At 43.4% G+C, this 26,520-nt stretch overlaps 1 protein-coding gene and 1 pseudogene across 1 annotated transcript in view; one reads left to right on the top strand and one right to left on the bottom strand.

Moving 5' to 3' along the window:
* EIF2AK3 (eukaryotic translation initiation factor 2 alpha kinase 3) overlaps positions 1–14,144 on the bottom strand; it is a 68,473-nt gene extending 54,329 nt beyond the window's left edge. Inside the window, exon 1 of the mRNA XM_060168546.1 lies at positions 13,614–14,144. Coding sequence (XP_060024529.1) covers positions 13,614–13,942 — 329 coding nt within the window. The 5' untranslated portion in view covers positions 13,943–14,144. The remainder of the gene's footprint in view (positions 1–13,613) is intronic.
* On the top strand, positions 13,967–22,881 carry LOC132531914 (eukaryotic translation initiation factor 4B-like; annotated as a pseudogene).
* The last annotated feature ends 3,639 nt before the right edge of the window (positions 22,882–26,520 follow it).

Genomic DNA, 26,520 nt, shown 5'->3' with positions numbered 1-26,520 from the left:
GGAAACCCGGAGCGTTAACCGCTGGACCACCAGGGAAGTTCCCACAGTCCTTCATTTTAAGCACTTCCTTGCTCACGCCCTCAACTCCCTACCCGCTCTCTTACATCTCACACTGAACTAGCAGAACTCCAACCCTGGTTCAATGAAACTTTCTGCCTTCGCTCAATCTTGCATCTGTGCGGTTGAAGAAAAATATAACCATGCTGACTGGTGTCACTCTACTCATGACCATCATCATCTAAAGGGCTCGAATGATGCTCCACAATCATGACACGTTTCCCTAGTCTATTCACTCTCCCACTGTCCCAGGTCAAGTATTTCATTTTGCCTTTGCCCTCAAACTTCCTACCCTAGCTCTTCCAAGCTCGTGCATCTCAGGGACTATGCTTCCTAGATAGGTGTTTACTAAGGAAAACAAATAATCAAAAGAGATCCCACCATCCCATCTCTCCATGTAACAGCACCTGGACCCATGAAATACCTCCCCTCTTACTGCAGGTGAATTGTCCAGGACTCCATCCACTACCAACACTCCCCTTAGGCAGTAGGTATCTCCCTGTGCATACATAGGGACTCACTCCTCAAAAACCTCTCCTCTTGCTCTCCCATCAATTATTCCCCCTCCACCACAGCATTCCTCTCAGCCCTCGAACCTGCCATTATATCCCCCAACTTAAAAACCAAACCAGATTAAATAGAATGATCCATTCTCCCCGCTCCAGCTTCCAATCCATTTCTCGGCCCCCTTTGGAACAAAACTGCTTGAAAGAGTTGTTATGTAGTCTGGGTCTCCAAATCCTCTCCCCCTTTCTGTGCTGAACTATTTCTAGTCAAGTTCTTCCCTCCACCCCTTCATGGACAGGCTCCTGTGATACACTGACCTTCACACTGACAAATCCCATTCACTTGACCATCCAGTGACATGTGATCAGCTACTTCTCCTGCTCTCCATCAACTACTCTTTTTTTTCTATTTTATTGATGTTTTTTCACTTAAGTTTTTTTTTTTTTTTTTTTTTTTTTTTTGCGGTACGCGGGCCTCTCACTGTTGTGGCCTCTCCCGTTGCGGAGCACAGGCTCCAGACACGCAGGCTCAGCAGCCATGGCCCACGGGCCCAGCCACTCTGCGGCATGTGGGATCTTCCTGGACTGGGGCACGAACCCGCGTCCCCTGCATCGGCAGGCGGACTCTCAACCACTGCGCCACCAGGGAAGCCCCTAAGTTTTTTTTTTTTTTAAATTTAAGTACAGTTGATTTACAGTGTTGTGTTAGTCTCTAGCGTACACCAAAGTGATTCAGTTATACATACATGTGTGTCTGTGTATGTTCGTTTTCATATTGTTTTCCAATATGGTTTATTACAGGATATTGAATATAGTTCCCTGTGCTCTACAGTAGGACCTTGTTGTTTATCCTCTATCAACCACTCTTCACGCGGCTTCCAGGGCACCATCTTCTCCTGATTATTTGTTCTTAGTTCTATGCCTCCTTGTAGCAGTTTCATTTCCTGCTCCCTCCTCACCTCTCCTATCTCTGAAAATATTCTCTACCTACACGTACTTTTCTTTGGTGGTCTCATAGATGAAAATATCATCTATATACTGGCAACTTCCAAATTTCTATCTCTGGTTCCAGGCCCCTTCCCTGAACTCTGGGCATACATATGTAACTGCCTGCCAGATTTTTTTTTCTAATAAATTTATTTATTTTATTTATTTATTTCTGGCTGCGTTGGGTCTTCGTTGCTGCACGCGGGCTTTCTCTATTTGTGACGAGCGGGGGCTACTCTTCATTGCAGTGCGCAGGCTTCTCATTGCGGTGGCTTCTCTTGTTGTGGAGCACGGGCTCTAGGCGCACGGGCTTCAGTAGTTGTGGCACGTGGGCTCAGTAGTTGTGGCGCATGGGCTTAGCTGCTCCACGGCATGTGGGATCTTCACGGACCAGGGCTCGAACCCATGTCCCCTGCATTGACAGGCAGATTCTTAACCACTGTGCCACCAGGGAAGTCCCACTGCCTGCCAGATTCAGATTGTCCTACAGGCTTCTCAAAGTGCACGTATCCAAAATCAATATCCCCAGACTGATACCCCCAATTCCTCAAACACATCATGCATGATTTTTCCTCAGGGACTTTGCAGCTACTGTTCCTTTGCATCCTGGAACATATACCCCAGATACACGACAAGCTCTCAATAAATATTTGTGGAATGAAAGGGTTTGTTGAATAATTGTTCTAGGAATTTGTTAGGTATACCAGTCTGCTTCTGAAAGATCATGCAAATTCCAAGCACATATAGTTATGTTCCTGGTTCAGCTTATAAAACGTAACTTTTATCTATCCTACTTCATATACAATACATACAAATTCAAAGTAAAGCTACAAGTCGACAAACCAGTTCAAGTACACTCATGTGAAACCTTTCAAAGAACTTAATTGTTTAGCAAATGAATACACTTATCAAGTGAATAAAAGTGTTAATTTAGTTCCCCAACTATACACTGATTCTCACTTTGAATTTTTCAAATGGTAACTCAGTCTCAACTGTGAAAATAAAGATTTTTTGCCACACTACAAACTAGTAATTTTCAATAACACAACAAAAGAAAAGCAACAATTCAACTCCTTTCCCCATGCATTACCCTGCATTCTCAAAAGATCTACTGGGAGTTGGATGAGGAGAATATGAGCCAAAAAATTATGTTATGATGAAGGTATAAAAAAATTCATACCTGGCAAGCCAGAATGGAAAAGAATATGAAAAGAATATATATGTGTGTGTGTGTACATATACATATATATATGTACACACACACATCTGAGTCATTTTGGTATACAGAAGAAATTAATATAGCATTGTATATCAACTATACTTCAATAAAATTTCCAAAGAAAAGCCTCATACCTTAGATGTGTCAATTTACAAATAAAAGCAATAGACTCTAATTCAGTTAGAGATCAAGGGTTCAGAGCCAAGTCAACTCTTTCCTAGTCCTACTGCAGAAAGATCCAATTTTTCTGTTCAATAATCATTAACCATAAATAAATGGTAGAATGAAAAACCCTCTAATTAAGACAAAACTTAGTATACGCAGTGTAACCCATGAAGAATTAAGGAGACCACTGGAACACTTCAGACGCTATTTTTTTAAAATTCAGAATCAATGTTGTTCATTTAATCATGCTAGGCATTCCACTGTTAACAACAACGAAAAAGCTACACTTTTTCCGAATGTGTAGTTATTTGTGCTAGAGGTTTATACAGAGAAAAATGGTAAAATTTTAACTTTCATTTTCAAAACAAAGAAAAACCCAACAATAAAGTATGCATATGTCTTATGTATATATAAAACACATTTTAATAAGTAATTTGGAGTTTAATATCTAACTATCACTGAAAACCTATAATGTGAGGTGCGTTGAACTGAGTCAAAGATTCTGCTTTTTAAAATAAACAAGAAATTTTCAGATGATGAACTACTATATTTAGAGAATATGTGTGAATTCTAGCAATAACTGAAAGAAAGACAAACACGTGGGCAGGAACAATTAAGTACATCACCCTCTTAACTGCTATTGATATTTAGTATAATCTGATTCTTTGATTTGAATGGCGCATCCGTAATTCTTTTCACTTCTCTTAATGGGAATAACAGAAACTCCCATAACAAACCCTGTCAGGTATCAAAAAAAAAATTCTTCATTCTCCTCTGCTACAAGTTATGGGTTCTGTCCCAAGCACGTCTCTGGAAGGGTGTTTCCCCCTCTGCCATGGCTGGAACTGTGCAGCACCACTCTGGCCAAGGAGATATGTAACGATTTAGACTGTCAGACCTTATCACATTCTTGGAGAGAAGCAACCAGGAGACAGACTCTGCTGAAAAACAAAGTCCTCGGGGTGTATGCAGGACAGTCAGAGGTGGCAATAAGATACGGCATTTAGAACAAACATCAGTGAGAGCTGAATAATGAGCCTGCCACCGCCCCCCACCAAAAATCAGGGAGAATCTAAGGCCGTTTATCTCCCCACGATCCACTCACCCTAGTTGGAGGTTTCTATGAGCAAGATGAAAAACTCTTAACTTATTTAAAGATCAAAGGAACTGCAGAAGCAGCATTTCCTGTGGAAAGAATCAGAGCTTTGAAGTCAGCCCTGTGTGCCCAGCCCCATGGCTCTGCTCTTGTTCTGCTCACGGCTCCATTCGAATTGCTTTTTCATGGGTAAAACAGGACTATTTCACTCAGCTCAGCATAACTCAAATTTGCCTGATTATCAAAATAATCTGGAGTGCTTGTTAAAAACCAGTAAAGGTAGGGCTTCCCTGGTGGCGCAGTGGTTGAGAGTCCGCCTGCCGATGCAGGGGACGCGGGTTCGTGCCCCGATCCGGGAGGATCCCACATGCCACGGAGCGGCTGGGCCCGTGAGCCATGACCGCTGAGCCTGGGCATCCGGAGCCTGTGCTCCGCAATGGGAGAGGCCACAACAGTGAGAGGCCCGCATACCGCAAAAAAAAAAAACAAAAAAGAAACAACCAGTAAAGGTTCACAGGTCCCCTCCCCAGAACAGGGTTGGGAGACAATAGCTTAACAAGTACCTGAGGTGAGTCTCAGGATAAGGTCAGTCTGGCAAAGAGTGATTTATCTCAAAGGGCTATTGCCTAGGAGTAAAAAAAATAATCCATTACCTGGATGAAGACGGTCTATTGATCAACTCTGTCAGCAAACCCTTTTGAAACTTCTCTCACTTAACACATTGCTTCGGTTTACAAAGGCATTTGTTTCGATGATTCAACAGCAAGCACCATTCTCTCACCCATAACCCCACTCTTCAAAGATCCTCTCAAGAAAGGTTTGCAATGACCTCATCCGATGGCCAGGTTCATCCCCTCGTCAGGCATCCCTGCAGTGGCAGCTGGGACACTGGCTGCCTCCCATTCTGGCCCAGTCCTCGCCCCTCCTCACCTGCCATCCCGACAGCTCTCAATCTCTAACAAGCGGGCCGAGGAGTTCCAGCTTTATCCAAAGCCCGCTGCTTACTCTATGTGTAATCTGACAGCTACTTATAACCAAATACAAAAGCTGTATTTTTTCTGAATATGTCGTAACTTGTGCTAGAGGTATATACAGAGAAGAACAGTAAACTTCTTTCATTTTCAAAACAAAGAAAATATCCAACAATAAAATATGCGTATGTCTTATGTATATATAAGAACACTATCTCTGCATTTTCCGCAGGGCAGCACCACAAAGCCTTCAGAAAACTTCCCTTCCCTCTCCCAGCTTTCTGCATCCATCCCATCACTGAACATCTAAATCAGAAATCAGATCCGCCCTTGCTCTACATTTAGACAACAGTCATGTACTCTGGGCTCTACTTCTATAGCTTCCTTTAAATCTTTTCATTCTTCTTCAGTCTTACTGCCCTTGTCCTACAACAGATTCACATGTCTCATTAGAACATCTTCAGAAAGACTTTCTGCCAGGCTTCCCTGGTGTCTCAGTGGTTGGGAATCCGCCTGCCAATGCAGGGGACACGGTTTCGATCCCTGGTCCGGGAAGATCCCACGTGCCGCAGAGCAACTAAGCCCGTGCGCCACAACTACTAAGCCTGTGCTCTAGAGCCCATGCTCCACAACAAGAGAAGCCACCACAATGAGAAGCCTGCACACCGTAACAAAGAGTAGCCCCCGCTCGCCGCAACTAGAGAAAGCCCGCGTGCAGCAATGAAGACCCAATGCAGCCAAAAATAACAAATAAATTAATTAATTAAAAAAAAAAAAGACTTTCTGCCCCTGGTCTCGTCCCCCTTGCTCTCCCGACCGCTTTTTTGTTTTTTTCCCAACAGTTTTGTTTCTATAACCTTCTGAAGTTCCCTGTGCCCAGCGAATAAGGCCACACTGCTGGTATAGCACTAATCTGGCATAACCTAGGTTTCTAACCTTTTGAACAAAGTTCCCTGGTTAATTTGGTTTTTGTCGCATGTCTTCAATGATTTCATGTGCCCCTAAAACATCACTTCTAATGAATTCCCCCCATCTTTAGAGGAACTATTTAAGTACCAATCAAAATATTCAAGGCTTCTGGAAAGAAGTAGCTAAAATTACTCATTAAGTTTGGTATAATTCCAGTTCAAAACTGAGAAACTTGACTTTTTAATTAGCCTTCTCCTCAGTGAATGTCCAATTTCCATTAGGCTATTTGGAAAATAAGGGCGATCTCATGGATCCCGCATAGGCAGGTGCATAGGGGTCTAGGAGCCCTGGCTCAGAAACCACTACTCTGAGCCCTTGCTCACGTCATCCCTGCAGCTGAGACTGTCCTTGACACTTCACTTTCAAGGACTCACTCACTTGACGTCTCCATTCTCTTCACTCTCAAACTCTTTTTATGTCACTTTTCATCCATTCTAGTACAGCTAATTCTCTAACACATGTATCTCCCTCTCAGACCTGGGACTCCAGGACAGCCCAGGGGCCCATTTATCTACCCTCAGCACCTAACAGTGCAGAGCCCCTAATCAAATGCAATAAATGTTGGTTGAATGAATAACTCTTGCTAGGGCAGATACTACTATTCACATAAAACAAAAACAAAAAAGAAGCTAAGAAAGATGTGAAAAGATGCACTTGCCTAAGGCACCGGAAGAAGAGGTTTTGGACAGAATTCTGAAGCCTAAACTTCAGGGTTTTTAACTCTATCGTTCTGTTAGCCATATGTCTGCGTAAGTGGCAACTCCTATATTACTATAATGCGCAGCTTTTATTCCTCCCAGAAGTCTCATCAAGATGCCACATATCCTGCTACTGCTTTGATTTTGCCCTTAACCGAGCAGAAATGACCTTAGGCCACAATGAATACCCAATTTTTAAAAAAATTTTGTTTGCTCTGACTTCTGTCACCCAGAATACCTGGCTATTTACAATGAAGTTTATCCGAGTCTGATAAGTAACTGCTGAATTCCTTCATACAGTAACTTTGAAGGGGTCTTAATGCCTGTATAAATTTCCCAGGTGAAACAGACACAGGTGACAGTAGAACATTGTATCAATTAAATGGTTTCCACAGTGACAACTGCTTATTTTAAAATTGTACATTTCCTGTTGTGGGGAAAAAGAAGTCACAAAGTTAAAAATGTGACTGGGTTAAATCTGCTCTTTTGATGTAACCAAGAATCCTCTTCCTAAAATACATGCTGTCACTCAAGGAAGCACAGATTCTTGTTGAAAAACACACGTACTAATTGTACTTTACTTCTTAGTCCTCACCTAAGTAAATCTTCCAATCAAACTTCCTTTATTTAAACCTGTCACAAGACTAGCCATGCCCCAAATCCAAACATAGTGCCGAAACGTACTAACTATATAACTTTGACATATCACCTAAACCTTAAAGAAATACAATCTAAGTTTTCAATGTTATAAACCACATGAGAGCGGCAGATATCATTTTCCAGTTAGATTAAAACATTTTTCGAAGCACTTTTTCTGCTTTATCCTAGGAAACTTTTTAAATAAAATGGTTAGTGACAGAGCAGCGTGAAAAAAATTAAAAATTAATCTCTCCTCTCACATTTAGTTCTGAAACCTACCAGCTCTCCTTTCTGTATTTTAAAACGTTTTGTCATAAAAATGTACAGGCAGCTCCTCTCTTACAAAAAAAGGAAAAAAAGCAGATGGAGTTTCCAGGCAGTATTTAGGAAATGAAGGAACATGTGGAAGCCACAGCTCACAGCAGCTGATAAAGACAGGTCGCCTTCTGCACCCAGGAGTGTGAATACAGAACCGTTTCCTCAATCCTGTCACATATCATATCCAGAGTCCAGGTGTCAGTTAAGCTAAAAAGACAATTATAGGGGCTTCCCTGGTGGCGCAGTGGTTAAGAATCTGCCTACCAATGCAGGGGACATGGGTTCGATCCCTGGTCCGGGAAGAGCCCACATGCCGCGGAGCAGCTAAGCCCATGTGCCACAACTACTGAACCTGCGCTCTAGAGCCCGTGAGCCACAACTACTGAGCCTGCGCTCTAGAGCCCGCAAGCCACAACTACTGAAGCCCGTGCACCTAGAGCCCGTGCTCCACAACAAGAGAAGCCACAGCACTACAACAAAGAGTAGACCCCACTCGCAGCAACTAGAGAAGAGCCCATGCACAGCAATGGAGACCCAACGCAGCCAAAAAATTTTTTAAATTTTTTTAAAAAAGACAATTATAGACAGGAAGGCTAATCCATTACTCACCGAAAGCATGTTTATTTTGGCTTACAGCCTGCCTTGATACTTATGCACAAATTCTTTCTTCAGTGTGATTTGTAGTCAAATTTAAAAGTCTGGGGTCAGAAAAGTGAGCAGATAACTGAGTTCCCTTTCAACAGTGTATCCTAAGACTCTATTATTCAATAGTCATTTTAGTTTAAAAGATAAAGACTTGATTATGAATCTGAAGATCTGAGGAAGACCACAGATTTCTGTACCACTGATTCAGATCAGATCAATTTGTAAAAGGACAGAGAGGAGAAAGAAATAAAAGGGAATTCTATGGAGAACAGTATGGAGGTTCCTTAAAAACCTAAAAATAGAATTACCATATGACCCAGCAATCTCACTACTGGGCATATACCCTGAGAAAATCATAGTTCAAAAAGACACATGCAGGGCTTCCCTGGTGGCGCAGTGGTTGAGAGTCCGCCTGCCGATGCAGGGGACACGGGTTAGTGCCCCGGTCTGGGAAGATCCCACATGCCGCGGAGTGGCTGGGCCCGTGAGCCACGGCCGCTGAGCCTGCGCATCCGGAGCCTGTGCTCCGCAATGGGAGAGGCCACAACAGTGAGAGGCCCGCGTACGGCAAAAAAAAAAAAAAAAAAAAAGACACACGCACCCCAATGTTCACTGCAGCACTATGTACAATAGCCAGGTCATGGAAGCAAGCTCTATGCCCATCGACAGACGAATGGATAAAGAAGATGTGGTACATATATACAATGGAATATTACTCAGCCATAAAAAGGAACGAAACTTGGTCATTTGTAGAGACGTGGATGGACCTAGAGACTGTCAGACAGAGTGAAGTAAGTCAGAAAGAGAAAAACAAATATCATATATTAACGCATATATGTGGAATCTAGAAATATGGTACAGATGAACTGGTTTGCAAGGCAGAAATAGAGACACAGATGTAGAGAACAAATGTATGGACACCAAGGGGGGGAAAGTGGCAGGGGGCTGGGGTGGGTGGTGGGATGAACTGACATATATACACTAATATGTATAATATAGATAACTAATAAGAACCTGCTGTATAAAAAATAAATAAAGGGGCTTCCCTGGTGGGGCAGTGGTTGAGAGTCCGCCTGCTGATGCGGAGGACGCGGGTTCGTGCCCCGGTCCGGGAAGATCCCACATGCCATGGAGCGGCTGGGGCCGTGAGCCATGGCTGCTGAGCCTGTGCGTCCGGAGACTGTGCTCCACAACGGGAGAGGCCACAGCAGTGAGAGGTCCGCATACCCCCCAAAATAAATAAATAAATAAATAAATAAATAAAATTAAATCATCTTACATTTGCAAAGTATTTTCAGGTTACAACTCATTAAATCCAAAAATTTCAGTTTACAGGTGCACAAATTAAAGAAGCACCATTAGATGAATGTCAAATTTAGTAGTACTTTTGTTAGAGGGAACTCAGAGGCAAAAGGAACACATATTTTACAAATTAGTGTCATAGTTAAAACTAGTGCTTTACAACTTCCGGGGCTGTCAGATGTCAATATGAAGATGCTCATCCCATCACAAGAACCCCAAGTGACACTTTGCAGCTTGTTATTTGTGCTGAAGTCGGAAAACTGGTAACTCACAACTTATGCCAATGTGCGTGCATAAAACCAAACAGTGAGGTGAGATTTTGACTTTCTTCCCAATTTTCTGCACTGACCATCTCATTTAAATTTCAACTAAATGTAATATTTAACAGGACAAGCACTGACAAGACTGCTACCAGAAAAACAAGTTTATTTTAGCTACTTTTTAAAGGGGAAAAAAGTAGTTTACTCACTCATTCACATGTTTGAGATGCAGAGTAAGCATTTAGACTGAAACCAATGAAAATTTCATCAAGATAAAAAAAAAATAAACTAGCGAGACTCATTCTGCTTCTTGGCATCAAAAGACAACATGCAAAAACAAAGACCTTCATTCCCCATCTCCCTCTTTTAAAAAGTTTTGCAAGGACCATGGTTTTTCACAGCTGTTTGCAATAAAGGCTTGGTTAATCCAAATTTGTTCCCCTAATCTTCCTTCTTTAAATAAACAGGATATTGGTCTATTATTATAGAACTGATATTCTCTTTTTTTTACTTTTTTCTGAAGAGCACTTAAAAACAAAAGTTTTACAAACACTGCATACTTATCTCTTGTTGATTCTGCCAATCTACTTACTCAAGATTTCTCGGGCTTCCCTGGTTGTGCAGTGAAAGAGTCTGCCTGCCGATGCAGGGGACACGGGTTCGTGCCCCGGTCCGGGAAGATCCCACATGCCGCGGAGCGGCTGGGCCCGTGAGCCATGGCCGCTGAGCCTGCGCGTCCGGAGCCTGTGCTCCGCAACGGGAGAGGCCACAGCAGTGAGAGGCCCGCGTACCGCAAAAAAAAAAAAAAAAAAAAAAAAGATTTCTCAAACTTTCCACACTATCTTAAGTTACCAGGAAAACCCTTAAACCCTGGCCTATCTCTTCCCAGCCAATTCTGTTTGCCAAAGATCACTTACTCTCTGGCAGGCAAAATTCCTCTATTTTCACTCTTCTTTCTGATAAAGAAGTGGTCCTCTTGCTTGCCAACTACCTTCGCCTCCTCTTCTATTCCTTCCTTTTTCAACCTGTCTGTATAGGCTCCCACCCTCTGAATGTATAAAGATCAGAGGCAGAGGTCCCATCAGGTTTAACAGTGAGGGACTAAGGAAGTGGAGCCAAAAAGGATGAATCTTTTTTTTTTTTTTTTGCTGCAGAGCGTGGCTTGGAGGATCTTAGTTCCCTGGGCAGTGGAAGCGCAGAGTCCTAACCACTGGACCACCAGGGAATTCCCCAAAAGGATGACTCTTTAACTCCTATAACTGTGCTCATGCCAAATCCCTCATCTTCTCAGTCCTCACCCTACGCCTCCAGCCTAGCCAGCTGTACCTTTGTCTGCTTTGCTGGCTCATCTTCTCTAAAACATAAGGCATTTCCTGAGATTTTTATCATGAGTCTCCTCTTCACACAGTTTCAACCATTTACCCTGACATCTCTCCAACTGCAGTCGCTTGTTTCCTACCTAATCTCTCCCTCTGGATGTCCTGCCAGCACCTCCAAGTCACCACGTCCAACACCAAACCCCTTACCTTTTCCTCCCTGCTCCCCTAAATCTTTCCACTTTCCCACCTGTGCTCTCACCTTTTAGCCACCCTGTTCTCCATCTTCAGACGGCGGTACCCAGGGAGGAGGAATCAATTCATTTGCCAGGAACCAAGGTTCTGCTTCCGATCTCTCAAATCTACCCCTTCTGTTTTATATCCACTGGACAGTACACCTCTCATCGGCACCGCTATAACACGCTCCTTTTGGTATCCTTTCCTCAAGTTTTCAGTACACAGCATTGCTGGAGAAATATTCCTTAAGCACAAACTTCAATCAGGTCTGGCATTCGAGATACTCTACACCAAGACTTCTCAAACTGTAGTGTGTATGTGAATTGACGCTGATCTTGTTAAAACGCAGATACTCTTTCAGTGGATCTGGGCGGTGCCTGATTCTGGATTTCTAACATGTTCCCAAGTGATGACGATGTTACTAGCATATGGCTGTATACACACAATGTGCCCCAACCTATTTTTCTAGCCTTATCTTCTATCCCTCGCTGCCCAGCACACATATGTCTGTATCTCTCTCGTACGCATAGGTCTCACACACACACACACACACACACACACACACACACAGAGATGCATACAAACAAAATAATGTTCCCTAAACATACTTCCCAGCTTTTGCACCTCTTGCTGTCTCCTCAAGTCCAGCCTCTGCCCATCACAGTTCTATCCACTTTTCAGGAAACAACTCATTCTGCCACAACATTTTCTCATCTTCTCTTCTACCTCACCTGGGTACCCCACCCACTGAACACTACAAAAACCCTGGGACACTGATGGCACGTAATTTGCATGGCTTCTGCCCTGTACAGTCATTGTGGGTCCCCTTATTTAATCCTCACTGCTGAACTGCACTTCCTCTTGGAGGACAGGGGCTATCTGCCTAACCTCTGTAACCCCAGGGCATCCTGGGGGCCTCTTAAGTGCCAATAAATACCTGCTGCAGTGGATGTGTATTTTAAGAAAAATGAAACATGTTTCTCTACTTCGTGTAACTTACTTTGAGCAAGTACTTCAGAAGTTTCTTTAAGAGAAACAAAAACACTCTTTCTGGAGAGCTAACTCATTAGTAAAACCTATGAAAATTTTGCCAGATGTTTGCCACTTTAAAAACATCTACACATAAACATTCAAGGGGTGCTTCTAGAATTTTAGTACGTATCCTAGTTATGGTAGTCTCCAGGCAAAATATCAAGGTTCTGATATTTAACTGAAAAATTAAACCTAATTTGTCATAATCTAGTAATTACCACATTGTAAATTTACAATACATTCTAATCCAGATTCTGGATTAATTTATCTAATGCTCCTGTTATCATTCCATTTATTAAATCACTTTCCCCCTGGGTGTGCTAAGCTTAGTCATCTGCAAAATATTTTACCATTAAAATGCCTTACATTTGTGTCCAGACTTTGAAAAGTGCTTTAAAACATGTATCTTGAAATAACGTTTCTAAGGAGATGAAGCAACTCAACCAAGACAGCCCTATATTAAATGTTTATATAGTAAACCCTATAAATATCAAAGAACTACCAAAACTCAAGAACACACCCATAGCTCCTAAACTTTAGTGTGTTCAAGAATTGTCTGGAGTGCGTGTTAAATTTGCAGATTCCAGGTTCTTACCCTGAGAAAGTCTAATTCAGTAAATCTGGAGTCGGACTTAGAAAACTGTACAGTTAACCAGCATCCCCAGGTGCTTCTGATGCAGGTGTTCCGCAGAACTCAACTACAGAAATACTGACCTCAACCCTGGTCCGTGGGCACTACAGGGATATGTTTAAAGGGAAACGTTGAAATCTCTTTGTGAAGTCCTTTCCCCAAACAGCTGTCACACCAGCACAGACATAAGGTAATTCACGAAAGAAAAAAAATGGGGTCTGTAAGTCCCTTGGGGTACTAGTAAAGCTCGAAAGCAATGCAAGAGGGAAAGTGACGTTTCTCTCCCACCTCGACCTCCATTCTCCGAGCATCCTCCAGGTACCTTGGAGGATGCTGCTTGCGCCTGGGAGCTAGAATCGGGCGCCGGGGAGCGGAGCGAGGCCAGTCTCCGGTCCAGGGGCTGGCAAGGCGGCCCCGCGTTCTCCCCCAGGTCAGCAGCAGTCCTCCGCCAGCGAGAGGCCGTGGCCGAGGGGGGACCGCGGCCACCAGATCCTCCGCGGCGCACGCGCATAAACAAGTAGACTCCCGGGGTCAGCGGTCCGGGTGCTCTGCCCGCGCCCCTCACCTGCGGCACGGGCGAAGATCGGCCTCGTCATCCGGTTCCGGCTCCCGCGGCTCCTGCTCCCCCGCGGCCGCCGGCAGCGCCTCGGCGTCCTCCACCGTCACCTCCGCCGCAGTCACGGCGCCCGCCGCCTGCACCCGCACGGCCGAAGTTGGAGCGGCCGCGGCCCCCAGGCCGAACGCCGCCTCCACTGTCGATGCGGGGAAGTCGGAAGCGCGCCGCGCGGCCACCGTCCCCGTCACGAGCCCCAGCTGCAGCGGTGGTAGCAGCAGCAGCAGGAGCAGCAGCAGCAGCGCCCGTGCCAGCGACCCCGGGCGGGCGGCGCGCTCCATCAGCGGCCCGCCCCGCGCGCGGGCATGGAGGTGCAGCCGCCGGCGCCCGCCTCTCCCGCCGCTCGGAGCCCCGGACAAGCGCGAGGACGTGCTAGGGACCCCAGCCGCCGCCCCGACGGTCAGGACGTCCAGCCGCGTTTCTCAGGCCACGTCTTAGCCCGGCCTCAGCCACCGCCACCTGAGTGACAGCCTCCCTCGGACATCGCCCATTGAGCAAACTTTCCGCGCATCTGCTCTTTGATTGGCTGCGGCCTCTGCCACTCTGGGCTCCCAGGCTAGTCCTGTTGGAGAAGGTGGGCTTTCCCTGGTTGTCAACAGCACGCCTGCCAATCAAATTGTATTTCCTTAGCCCGAGGCCCGGCCCTCTTCCGGACGCGGTTACCAATGAGAAACGCTCCTCCCGGCAACCTTCTTACCTGATTGATGAACTCCGCAGTTCCCAGAATACCTTTCCCCAGAGCAGATTGGCCATTGTGCTGGTTGGCCTCGCCCCTCAAAGCGAGGCGCTAGAGAACACTTGAAGATCAGTGGTGGAAGCCGATGCCCCTCAAAAGTCTGAGATAACTTCTTCTTGATTGGTTGGAAGCGGCACTTAATACGTGGCGGATTCTGAATGTGGAGAGGAAAGTCCCAAGTGAAAGGAAGAGTGGGAGGCTAGTCCCTGGTGGCGGGGAGGCGGCCGACCTTCAAGGGGTTACCGCTGTAAAACCTGGTTCTTTTGGATAGGCAAAAGAAGAGCAGGGAAAATGAGTGACCGCACAAAACGTGTAGTTCCTGAAAGTGGAAGGGGTAACGTGAGTTGAGGAGACGATCCTGCGTTTTCCGCGACGGTGTTGAGAATTACGGCTGGTTAGAGATGCCGGTGACCTACGTGATCCAGTCTATCCGACACGCCCCTTCCTCATTATAAAGGAGAAGGAGCCCTGGCCCGGTGCACTTACGTCATTTTTCTAAAGTCACATAGCTAGTTATTTACAGAAACGTGACTTTCATCCAAGCCTTCTGATCCTGGTCTGCCATGCTTTGTACCTCACTATAGAGCAAAGAAAGAGTTAAAACCGCAAAAGGCCAAACTGGAGAAGATTTGAATGTTCGGCTAAGGCTTTAGAACTTTTCATGCAGTTAAGGACACCGTGAAGATTTTTGAGTGAAGTGATAAGAGTTGTGGTTTAGGAACAACCAACTGCTGTGGATTCTTCAGCAGTGTTTTCAAAAGAAGAGCACCAAAGATTAGAAGACTGGTTGGGCAGCTATAGCTGGGAGGCTATGACCCCATCAGAATTCTGAAGTTTTGTTTTTTTTTTTAAGATACCGGCATACAGACATGCTCTTAATTTCTTGTGTCCAAAAGCAAAAGAAGCAAAACCCCCCACTTCGCCTTCCACCTCCCACATTTCATTGTTGCTCAGTACAGCGAAACTCTGAACTCTTTGTCTTTAATTCCTCTTCTCTCCTTGTCAAACACACTACAGTCGGGCTTTGGGGCACACAACTCCACCAAACTGCTCTAGCTGTGGCCACCGTTGCTAAATTCAAAACACAATTCTCCATCTTCATTTTATCAGCTATAGTTAACCCAGCACGTCAGTCTTTCCTATATAAAAACACTTTTCACTGGTTTTCCTGCTTCCACGTGGGCCAAATCATAACCCTCATTACCACCCCCATTTCAACTTAATCTCTTTGAAAGTCTTCTCTCCAAATAAGGTTACATTCGGAGGTACTGGGGGTAAGGACTTGAACATATGAATTTGAGGGGGGACACAATTCAGCCCGTAACACCCAGATACTCGTGAGGCTTGTTCCCTCACTTCCTTCAAGGCTCTGTTACCTTCCGAGTGAAGACTCTCAGGACCACCCTTCCTAAACTCCTCCCCTGCTTTATTTCTCTCCTTAAATCTTAAAAACTCTACATACGTGTTTACTGTCTGTCTCCCTCCACTCCTATATAAATTCCATGAACATTTACTCATTGATGTATTCAAAGAGCCTAAAAACAATACAAAGTGTTTAATAAGTGTTTAATAAATATTTCTTGAATGAATGAATATCTGAGGACAGAAGGGAAAGGGATAAATGGAAGAGATTATAGTTGCTATAGATAGAAGGGGGCAATTAAGGAAGCAAGATCCCAGAATATCTGGGGAAAACAGAGACTGCTATGCCTTCCATGTTGAAAGTGGAGATTAGAGAGTACCCCTAGAGAATAAATTACTTTGCAATGAAGAGAAAATAGATGAGAGAGCTCAAACTAGTTGATCACTATCTACTCAACAAAACAGGAGATAAGATCTCCTAAGTAAGAGGTTATAAGAGGGATGTGTCAGAAAATTAACCTGAGGTGAAAAGTGATTGTTGACTACTTGTAATGGCTCATTTGAAATTAGCTAGTATTGATATATATATTTTAGTGGACCTAGTCCTCACGGTTTTGTAACTTTTTCAAAAAATGATCATGTCACGAGCAATAATCTGAGCTAATGAATTAGGGATCTGCTTGCCACCTGTAAATGATGTGAAAGTTTTGTTCATTCATGTGTTCACTTACCATTCAGGGAGTACCATGTAGCCACCTGCATGTAATGGGAATAAAGATGTGAACAAAACAGGCATGGTCCTTGCCCTTCTGAAGCTTAATATCTATCTAATTAGGGAGACAGACACTAATAATATATTATTAAAACCAAGACAAGTGCTATGATGAAAAGGGCACAGGCAGAAGAGCAGTGGTGGAAAATGTCAGGAGAGCCAAGCTTCATACTCAGAAAAAAAAAAAAACCATGCAAATATTTCCATTTTGGAAAAAGAAGAAAGTCCTGAGTCATCGTCATCCGAGTGGGAAAAAAATAACTGGGAGGGGAAAGAGAGTCTGCCAGTTTTAGAACAGCGAGCAGAGCCGCAATGACTGCATGGGAGCTCTGGAAAGTGAGTCTGAGCACCTCAGGGAAGTGTATGAAAAGTTGGGACCAGGCGTGATGCTGATCAATGAGTCTGAGCCAGGAAAAGAAGCTGGTGGTTCCGTCCCTGAGCCAGGGCTGCCCAGAACAATTAAGATTCTAAAACAGCTTGGTCAAGAAGGTCAGGAAAACAGGTTAGAGCTTTAGTATCATAAGCTCAGTCCATGAACAGAGAATGTCTGTATCTGTTGAGATTGTATCTGGTTGTAATTAATAAAAAAAAAAAAGGCCACATAATGGCTGAAACAAGGAAGGGATTTATTTTTCTTAGTGACACGGCAGTGCCACATTGGTTTATTTAGTCTTACGCTCCTTCTGTTTTTCCACTCTTCATGTATGACTTTTGTTCCTCGTGCTTGTCATCTCATGATTTCAGGATGGCATGCCCAATATCATTTCTTTACTATGGGTAGGAAAAGGGGAACAACAGAAGACATTTACCACCTGAATTTGCCCTCTTTTAAAGAACTTCCCTGGAAGCCCCAAGTAGAGGACTTCCACTTACAATTCAAAGGTCAAGACTATGTCACATAGTCTGCTAGGATAGCATACTGCCACTCTGAACAAAACTGGGGTTCTGCTAGTGATGATGAGGAGGGAATTTGTAATCTGCTTTATCGAAGTATAGTACATGTACGATAAAGTCTTCCTATTGAAAGCGCATGCTTGGATAAGTTTCGACAAATGCATACACCACAGTCAAGATAACAGAATATTTCATCACCCCCAAGGGCATCCTCACATCCCTCTGCGGTTAGTCCCTCCTTTCACTCCCAGCCCCCAGGTAATCACTGATCTGTTTTCAGTCACAATGGATTTTCTAGAATTTTTAATAAATGTCATCATACAGTATAGACTCTTTTGTGTCTGGCTTCTCTCACTCCTTATACTTTTAAATTCATGCATGTTGTTGCATGTAGCCATACTTTGTTCATTTTTACTGCCGAGGAGTGTTCTATTGTATCTAGGCCACGTTTGTTTATCCATTCACCTAGTGGTGTACATCGGGATATTTCCAATTGTTGGCTATTACAAATAAAGCTACTGGGACTTCCCTAGTGGTCCAGTGGTTAAGGCTGTGCGCTCCCAATGCAGGGGGCCCGTGTTCAATCCCTGGTCAGGGAACTAGATCCCACATGGTGCAGCTAAGAATCTGCATGCTGCCACTAGAAGATCCCGTGTGCCGCAACTAAGACCCGGCACAGCCAGATAAATAAATATTATTAAAAATAAATAAATAAAGCTGCTATGAACTTTCATGTACAACTCTTTTGCGGAAACATAGGTTTTTATAACCCTTGAGTAAATACCTAGAAGTAAACTTACTGGCTCATGTGATTGATGTATTTTTAACTATATGACAATTTGCCAAATAGTTTTCCAAAGTGGTCGTACCATTTTACACTCCACTAGCCATGTGTGAGAGTTCAAGTTGTTCCAAATCCTCACCAACACTTGATATTGTCGGTCTTTTAACATCTGCTATTCTAGTGGATATGCAATGGCATCTCATTGTGGTTTTGGTTTGCATTTCCCTGATAACTAATGATTTTGAACATCTTTTAATGTACTTATTGGACATTTATATATCTTCTTTTGTGAAATATCTGTTCAAAGCATTTATAAATGAAAGAATTTATATAGGTAGGCACGCAGCAGAGTTTGCCATACAGTGAAATATGCTGTGTCCGTGGGCTATTGCCATAAAAATAATAAGGAGCCATCCCAACAATGAAGTGGCTTTAAAAAAATTTATGCTTTCACACCCTGTGCCTGAGGATTGAATGATGTAGCCAAAACACTTTATTCTTACGGCAATGGCAGAAACACAAAAAAAGATGAGTGGAAACTTACAGGCTAGAGTCAGAACCAGAGTACTGAAAAAGAAATAAAAGGAATCCAAATTGGAAAAGAAGAAGTTAAACTGTCACTGTTTGCAGATGACATGATACTATACATAGAAGATCCTAAAGATGCTACCAGAAAACTACTAGAGCCCATCAGTGAATCTGGTAAAGTTGCAGTTTACAAAATTAATACACAGAAATCTGTCACATTTCTATACACTAACAATGAAAGATCAGAAGGAGAAATTCAAGAAGCAATCCATTTACCACCACATCAAAAAGAATAAAATACCTAGGAATAAACCTACCTAAGGAGACAAAAGACATATACTCCAAAAACTATAAGATGCTGATGAAAAAAATTGAAGAAGATACAAACATATGGAAAGATATACCATGTTCGTGGATTGGAAGAATCAATATCATCAAAATGACTATAGTACCCAAGGCAATCTACAGGTTCAGTGCAACCCCTATCAAATTACCAATGTCATTTTTCACAGAACTAGAACAAAAACATCTTAAAATTTGTATGGAGACACAAGAGACCCTGAATAGCCAAAACAATCTTGAGAAAGAAAAAACAGAGCTGGAGGAAGCAGGATCCCTGACTTCAGACTATACTACAAAGCTATAGTCATCAAAACAGTATGGTACTGGCACAAAAATAGAAATATAGATCAATGGAACAGGATAGAAAGCCCAGAGTGACTGTGGTCACTTAATTTATGAGTGACTTAATTTATAAGTGACTGTGGTCACTTAATTGTGGTCAATTAATTTATGACAAAGGAGGCAAGACTACACAATGGTGGAAAGACAGTCTCTTCAACAAATGGTGTTGGGCAAACTGGACCAACAAAAAAAAAGAAAAAAAATGAAATTAGATCATTCTTTAACACCATACACAAAAATAAGCTCAAAATGGATTAAAGACCTAAATGTGAGACCAGACACTAAAAAACTCCTAGAGGAAAACATAGGCAGAACACTCTCTGACATAAATCTCAGCAATATCTTCTTCAATCTGTCTCCCAGAATAATGGAAACAAAAACAAAAATAAATAAATGGGGGGCTTCCCTGGTGGCGCAGTGGTTGAGAGTCTGCCTGCCAATACAGGGGACACGGGTTCGTGCCCCAGTCCGGGAAGATCCCACATGCCGTGGAGCGGCTGGGCCCGTGAGCCATGGCCGCTGAGCCTGCGCGTCTGGAGCCTGTGCTCCGCAACAGGAGAGGCCACAACAGTGAGAGGCCCAAGTACAGCAAAAAAAAGAACCATAGGAAAAAATACACATTGCCTTCAAAGGAACAATAGTAAGATTGACAGATTACTTAGACGAAGACATGACAATGTTAAAGTGGTGTAAGAAACGAACTGACAACTTATAATACTGTACTCAGTGAAATCGTCTTTTAAAAAATGAAAGCAATACAAAAACTTTAAAAACAATAAAAGGACTTGGCTGTCAGCAAACTTAGAGTAAAATAAATACAGCAAAATAGAGTAAAATAAATAAATTTCAGATAGAGAGAAAATGATCCAAGATGGAAATCTGAAAATGAAGGGCACAAGAACTAATGATTATTGAAAAGGGTAAATTTGGGGATAAATATAAATGAAAATTATTGTTTTGTAGAATAATGCTAATGCCTTTTGGAGCTTTAAGTATTACATAGAATTTAAATGTACATAATATTAAAATACATGGGCTTCCCTGGTGGCACAGTGGTTAAGAATGTGCCTGCCAATGCAGGGGACATGGGTTCGAGCTCTGGTCCCGGAGGATCCCACATGCCACAGAGCAACCAAGCCCGTGCGCCACAACTACTGAGCCTGTGCTCTAGAGCCCGTGAGCCACAGCTACTGAGCCTTCGTGCCACAACTACCGAAGCCTGTGCACCTACAGCCCGTGCTCTGCAAGAAGAGAAGCCACCGCAATGAGAGGCCCATGCACCACAACAAAGAGTAGCCCCCGCTTGCCGCTACTAGAGAAAGCCCCGTGCACAGCAACGAAGACACAACACAGCCAAAAATAAAAATAAGTAAAATAAATAAATTAAAAATAAATAAATAAAATAAAATACTTAACAATAGCACAAAATGTGGGAGTAAGCAAATGCAGTTAATGTAGTCAAAGATCTTCGCATTGTCTGGGAAAGTAAAGTACTAATTTATGTTATACTGTATTAGGTCAAGGATGCATGTTACAATCTTAGGGTTATCACTTAAAGAATAATAAAGGTTGTATAACTAACAGAGAGAGGAAATGGAATAATAAAAATATGTGATTTATCCAAAGTGGGCAGGAAAATAGGAAAAAGAGGACAAGAAACAGGTGGGACAGGTAGAGAAAAAAAAACAGTAAGTGGTAGTTATAAATGCCCATATATCAGTATCTACATTAAACATGTATGGGATAAGTCTTCCTGCTATAACACAAAGCTTATCAGACTAGATAATGGTAAGAGACACACCTTACCGGTAAGGTGTACATGCAAAACTTGTACATGCAAACAGTAGCAAAAAGAAAGCTGATGTAATCATAATTATATCTGGAAAAGCTGATTTTTAAAATGACTTAAAATTTTTAAAAAGTAGACTTTAGTACTTTAGTACTCTAGGTTTACAGCAAAACTGAGCAGAAAGTACAGAGTTCCCAAATACCTCCTCTCCCCACATACCCACAGCCACCCCCTCTATCAAAATCCGCACCCTCCCAGAGTGGTACATTTGCTACAATCAACGAACCTGCATTGATTCATCATTGTCACCCCAAGTCCAATGCATTTACCCCGTGAACCCAGCAAGGAGGTTGAAAGGTTTTGGTTATACTGAGTTTGAGGACCTGAGTTTGGATTCCTTGCTCAGTATGCTGAGCAACAGTGAAGTGTTTCTAGGGAACAGGGATTTCAAATGGACATAGCTGATCAAGTGCAGGATGAATACAGGAAGGATCATTCTTTTGGCCAAGACAGAAATCGGTATTCTGACAAAACATGTATACACCGTAGGGCCCATCCTGCTGCAGACAGCTTTGATGACTACCTGCCCAGAAGAAGTGACGATAGCTTTGGACACAAATGTTGAGATCATTGTTATTCACACTGATACCGTGATGGGTGTCAGGATGAGTAGTAGGATGGTTCACACTGGGATATGGATTGATATGGGGGCTGGGATTGCTATGATGACTGAGGCAGTAGAGACTCTGACAGAGGCTATGATTACAGGACAGGCAGTGGCAGGAAGACCATTTGGTCATGCACCATAGGGATGATAACTACAGAGAAAGAGGGCGCCACTATGAAGACAGATATGACAGACGAGATGACCGGTCCTGGAGCTCCCGAGATGAAAATAGGCATGATGATAGAGGTCCTCCCACCCACAGATCCAACGTGAATGTAAAGCCTCAGGGTACTCCCAAGGAAGATGATTCCTCTGCTAGTACCTTGCAGTCCAGAAGAGCAGCCTCTGTCTGTAGAGGGGCAAAGCCTAACTGACACAGTCGCTAGACACGTTCCCCCAAACTAGAACTTCAACCTCGGGAGAGACACAAAAGCTGCCCAAGTAAAGAGACTCAGGAAAGGGAAGGGTTGAGGAGAGGAAGTAAGTCATCACAGACGGACCTCAGCCGCATCTGGCAGAAACGCACGAAGAAAAGAGAAAGAAGTCTTTAGAAAAGGAAACATTCAATAAGGAGGAAGATTGTCGCTCTCCAACTTCCAAGCCTCCCATACCTGAGCAGCCTCCAAAGGTAATGCCGGCCCCTCCACCAAAGAAGAATGCTTGGGGGAAGCTGATCTCAGAGCTCAGACATAGAGCAACAACAGTAGTTCCGGCTCAGCCATCTGAGGAAGGACCCGCAGGGAAGGTGAAAAGAAAATAGATGGGTGAATGTCCCAAGAGGTCAGCGTGGCAACTCCAGCCCTAATCCAGTACAGGGAGGGAACAAAGACGACCAGAGGAGTAAGGTGGGAAGGATGGTAAAAAAGGATCAGGACTCCTGATCTGCACCTGAGCCAAAGAAACCTGAAGAAAATCCAGGCTTCAGGTTCAGTTCTGCAAGCAGTCATGCTACTCTCTCCTTTGATAGCGAACATGAAAATGAGGGCGATGATTACAACGAATAGACCTCTACATCCTCTGCACTCTCCTAGTCTCTCTCTGCCCTGGAACATTCGAGAGCAAATCAAACCTCTATTCTGGCAAGATAAAATAAAACTCACCATCTCCTAGTGAGGAGCGGGGGAGGATCAACCCGCTAGGATGATTGAACAGTTCTGTGATTGAGGGATTTTCCGGGATCTTCTGTTTTAAAACAGGTAAAGTTCTGGGCAAACTAGGGTATATTGGTCCCCTTTTATGGCAGCAAAAGACCAGGGATCTTGTGTGTCACAGATAAGCCCTAGGCTTCCTTGTAGTCTCTGTTTTGCTGTATTTCCCACCTTTCAACACGGCCCCAACTCCACTCACTGTCTGATAACCCAATTTACAGCTCTCCTGCCCGCCTGCACCTCCTTTCTGGGACCACAGCGGCTGTTACTCTCTGTCCCAGTAGTCGGACCCAACCTCTCTCCTAGGCTATGGCCCCTAATTCTTTTAGGACTCTGCCCTAGAATTTTGTATTAAAAAGAGGGTGATTATCTATCTATCTATCTATCTATCTATCTATCTATCTATCTATCTAGATATAGATATATTCATTCTATATATGTAAATGTATTTCTATATAAATAAATATATATTTCTATACCTATCTATATCTGTATCTCTCTGGAAGAAGAAAACAGGTCCCAAGGTTGCTTCTGGAAGAACAAACAGGTTGGTCAAGGCACCAGGGTGGGAGGATAGGAGGAAGACTCTTTGCTTCTTTTAGCAGCTTTATTGAGATGTAATTCACATAACATACAATTCACCTATTTAAAGTGTAGCATTCAATGGTTGAATATATTGACAGAGTTGTGCAACCAGGAAGGAGAGTTTAAAATGTGTATCCTTTTGTATCTGTTAAAGTAGGTGCCCAGGAACAGTCCTCGGAGCTTTCTGAAAGACTGTCTCCCAGATTGTAATCCTCAGGTTGGCTTGAATAAAACTTTACACTTCTTGGTTAAAAAATAAAAATAAAATAAAATAAGGCCTAAGGCACACTTCAGGCCAAAGGACCCCTCAGGATTTTCACTGGTTGGTAACTTTTGTTGTCAGAGGATGGAGGGGGACTCCTCAAAAGACCACAGCCTGGGATCCAGATCTCTCCCCTCTCGTCTCCCCAGGGAACTTGCCTCTTTGCAGAGCACTGATTTCAGCACAGCACTCTGTCAGCATTTTCAGGCACCTGTCACCAAGCATGGCATCCCAGGACAGGATGTGTGATCACAAGTTTAGTCTCATAACTCCCTTCAACTTTGCCCAAGTTAGAGCATTTTTAAAAAGGTGTTTATGATTATCTTCAGTGTCCTTTCTTAATTCACTCTAATTTTCTACAGTGAACCTATGTTACCTCTATATTTTTTAAGTTAAAAATAAAACACTGTCCTCATGGTGCCTCCTACAGGAAGCCTTCCTTGACTACTCCCTCATTTCCCATGGTAGGTTTGGTACCCTTAAAACCCTATTAGTTTCCATAATACCCATGCTCACTTCTAGCACAGCACTTACTATAAGGTATTTTAATCACCTGTCTAATTACTTGCCTGCCCCTTAGACTGTGATTTCCTTAGAGCAGGTACTGTGCCTTTCAAAACTGGGTCCCTAGGGCCTCTAATGGGGCCTGGTGCACAGAAGGAGCTTTCCCATTTCTACCCCCCTTAATAGTCCTGCCTTTAACACCCACCCAACCCAGGCAACAACTAACCCCACACACATTTACAGAGAGCCCAAAGAAGACTTCTTCCCTGTCGTCAACTGGTTGAGTAAACTTTGTTGCCAACAATGAGAGGATGGAGGGGAACTCCTCAAAAGATCAAGGCCCTGGTGTAGCGGTCTTCACCCTCATATCCCCAGGGAACTTGCCTCCTACATATGGACGTGTTTTACTAAGCCCTGAGTACCCAACACTATGCAATAAATATGAGGAAATGAGGATTCCAGAAGGACTTGCTGGGCACGGCCATCTCAGGAATACTGGAAATCAAGGGAGGTCCTCAGGCATATTATTTGGATGAGAGCTCTATTCCTCCGGAATGAAAGGTAAAGGAGAGGGGGCAGGAAGTTAGGAACTAGACCTAGAACTTGAGACAAGATGTAGACTGGAGGTGGAAAGGCAGTGAAAGCGTGAATCTCTGTTTTGGAAGACAAATTGATAGAGGAGGAACAGAGCATCATATAAACACTGAATTTACACAAATTATACTTGGCAGAAAGGAAGAGAAGGTGAGGGAAAGAAGCAAGAGTGGGAGGGGGTGGAGAAAGATGATACAAGAGAATAACCCCGTAAATAATATAGGTTTTTATATTTTATTAATGTACAGGTGGTCCTAATGAATATTCCACTCAGTGTTGTTCCAGAAAAGTTTGAGAAGGGAGAAGTGACATATACTTTACCTTTAGTGTACTAAGATACTGCTTTAACCGCTTTTGGGTTACCAGGGGAGCTTTAAAAAAATATATATAGCTGCCTGGATCCCACCCTCAGAGAATCTAACGTAATTAATGAGTCAGAGATGCAGCCTGGGCATCAGACTGGTTAAAAGCTCCCAAGAGATTTTTTCCCAATTTTGTTTATTATGGTAAAATACACATAACATAAAATTTACTGTTCTAACCATTTTTAAGGATGAAGTTCAATGTTATTAAACACATTCATAATGTTGTGTAGCCATCACCACCATTCATGTCCAGACCTCTTTTCATTTTGTAAAACTGAAACCCTACACTCATTAAACAATAACCTTGGCAACCACCATTCTACTTTCTGTCTCCAAGATTTTGACTATTCTAAGTACGTCATATAAGTGGACTCATACCATATTGTCTTTTTGGGTCTGGTTTATTTCACCTAGCATAGTATCCTCAAGGTTCAACCATGCTGTAGCATACTTTACAATTTCCTTCCTTTTTAAGCCAAGTAATATTCCATTGTATGTATCATATTTTGCTTATCCATTCATCCATTTATGGACACCTGAGTTGCTTCCACATTTTAACAATTGTAAATAATGCTGCTATGAAGATGGGTGCTTTCAGTGCTTTTGTGTATGGACCCAGGAGCGGGATTGCTAGATCATATGGTAATTTGGGGGAAGGGAATGATCCTACAGGAAATCAGTGTTCCTCTATCAGCCAAGGAGGGGATGGAGGCTGGGCAGGCAAAAACAACAAACGTCTAGTACTGAGGAGAGGAAGAACTCTAGGGTGGGGACTTAGCATGGCCAACTGTGGAGCTAGAGTTCCAGGAAGACTTAGTGGGCCTTAGAGGATCAATCTCTGGGGTTATGACTTGGGCCCTGGATTTTCTCTTCATTGGTGAAGCCTGAGAAACAAGAGCTGCACTAGAGAAATAGAGGCCCCATGACTGTCCTGCCTCTTCCTGTTCAATGGAGGTTTTAAAATTACCTGGACATTCCATGTACAGATGAATGGATAAAAAAGATGCAGTATAGGGACTTCCCTGGTGGTGTAGTGGTTAAGAATCCGCCTGCCAATGCAGGGGATGCGGATTCAAGCCCTACTCTGGGAAGATCCCACATGCCTTGGAGCAACTAAGCCCGTGTGCCACAACTACTGAGCCTGTGCTCTAGAGCCCATGAGCCACAACTACTCAGCCTCCGTGC

The sequence above is a fragment of the Lagenorhynchus albirostris genome, chromosome 13, assembly GCF_949774975.1.
Source record: "Lagenorhynchus albirostris chromosome 13, mLagAlb1.1, whole genome shotgun sequence".
In the NCBI taxonomy this organism is placed as follows: domain Eukaryota; kingdom Metazoa; phylum Chordata; class Mammalia; order Artiodactyla; family Delphinidae; genus Lagenorhynchus; species Lagenorhynchus albirostris.
Note: the sequence above shows the minus strand (reverse complement) of the source record. Positions and strands in the feature narration are given on the sequence as shown.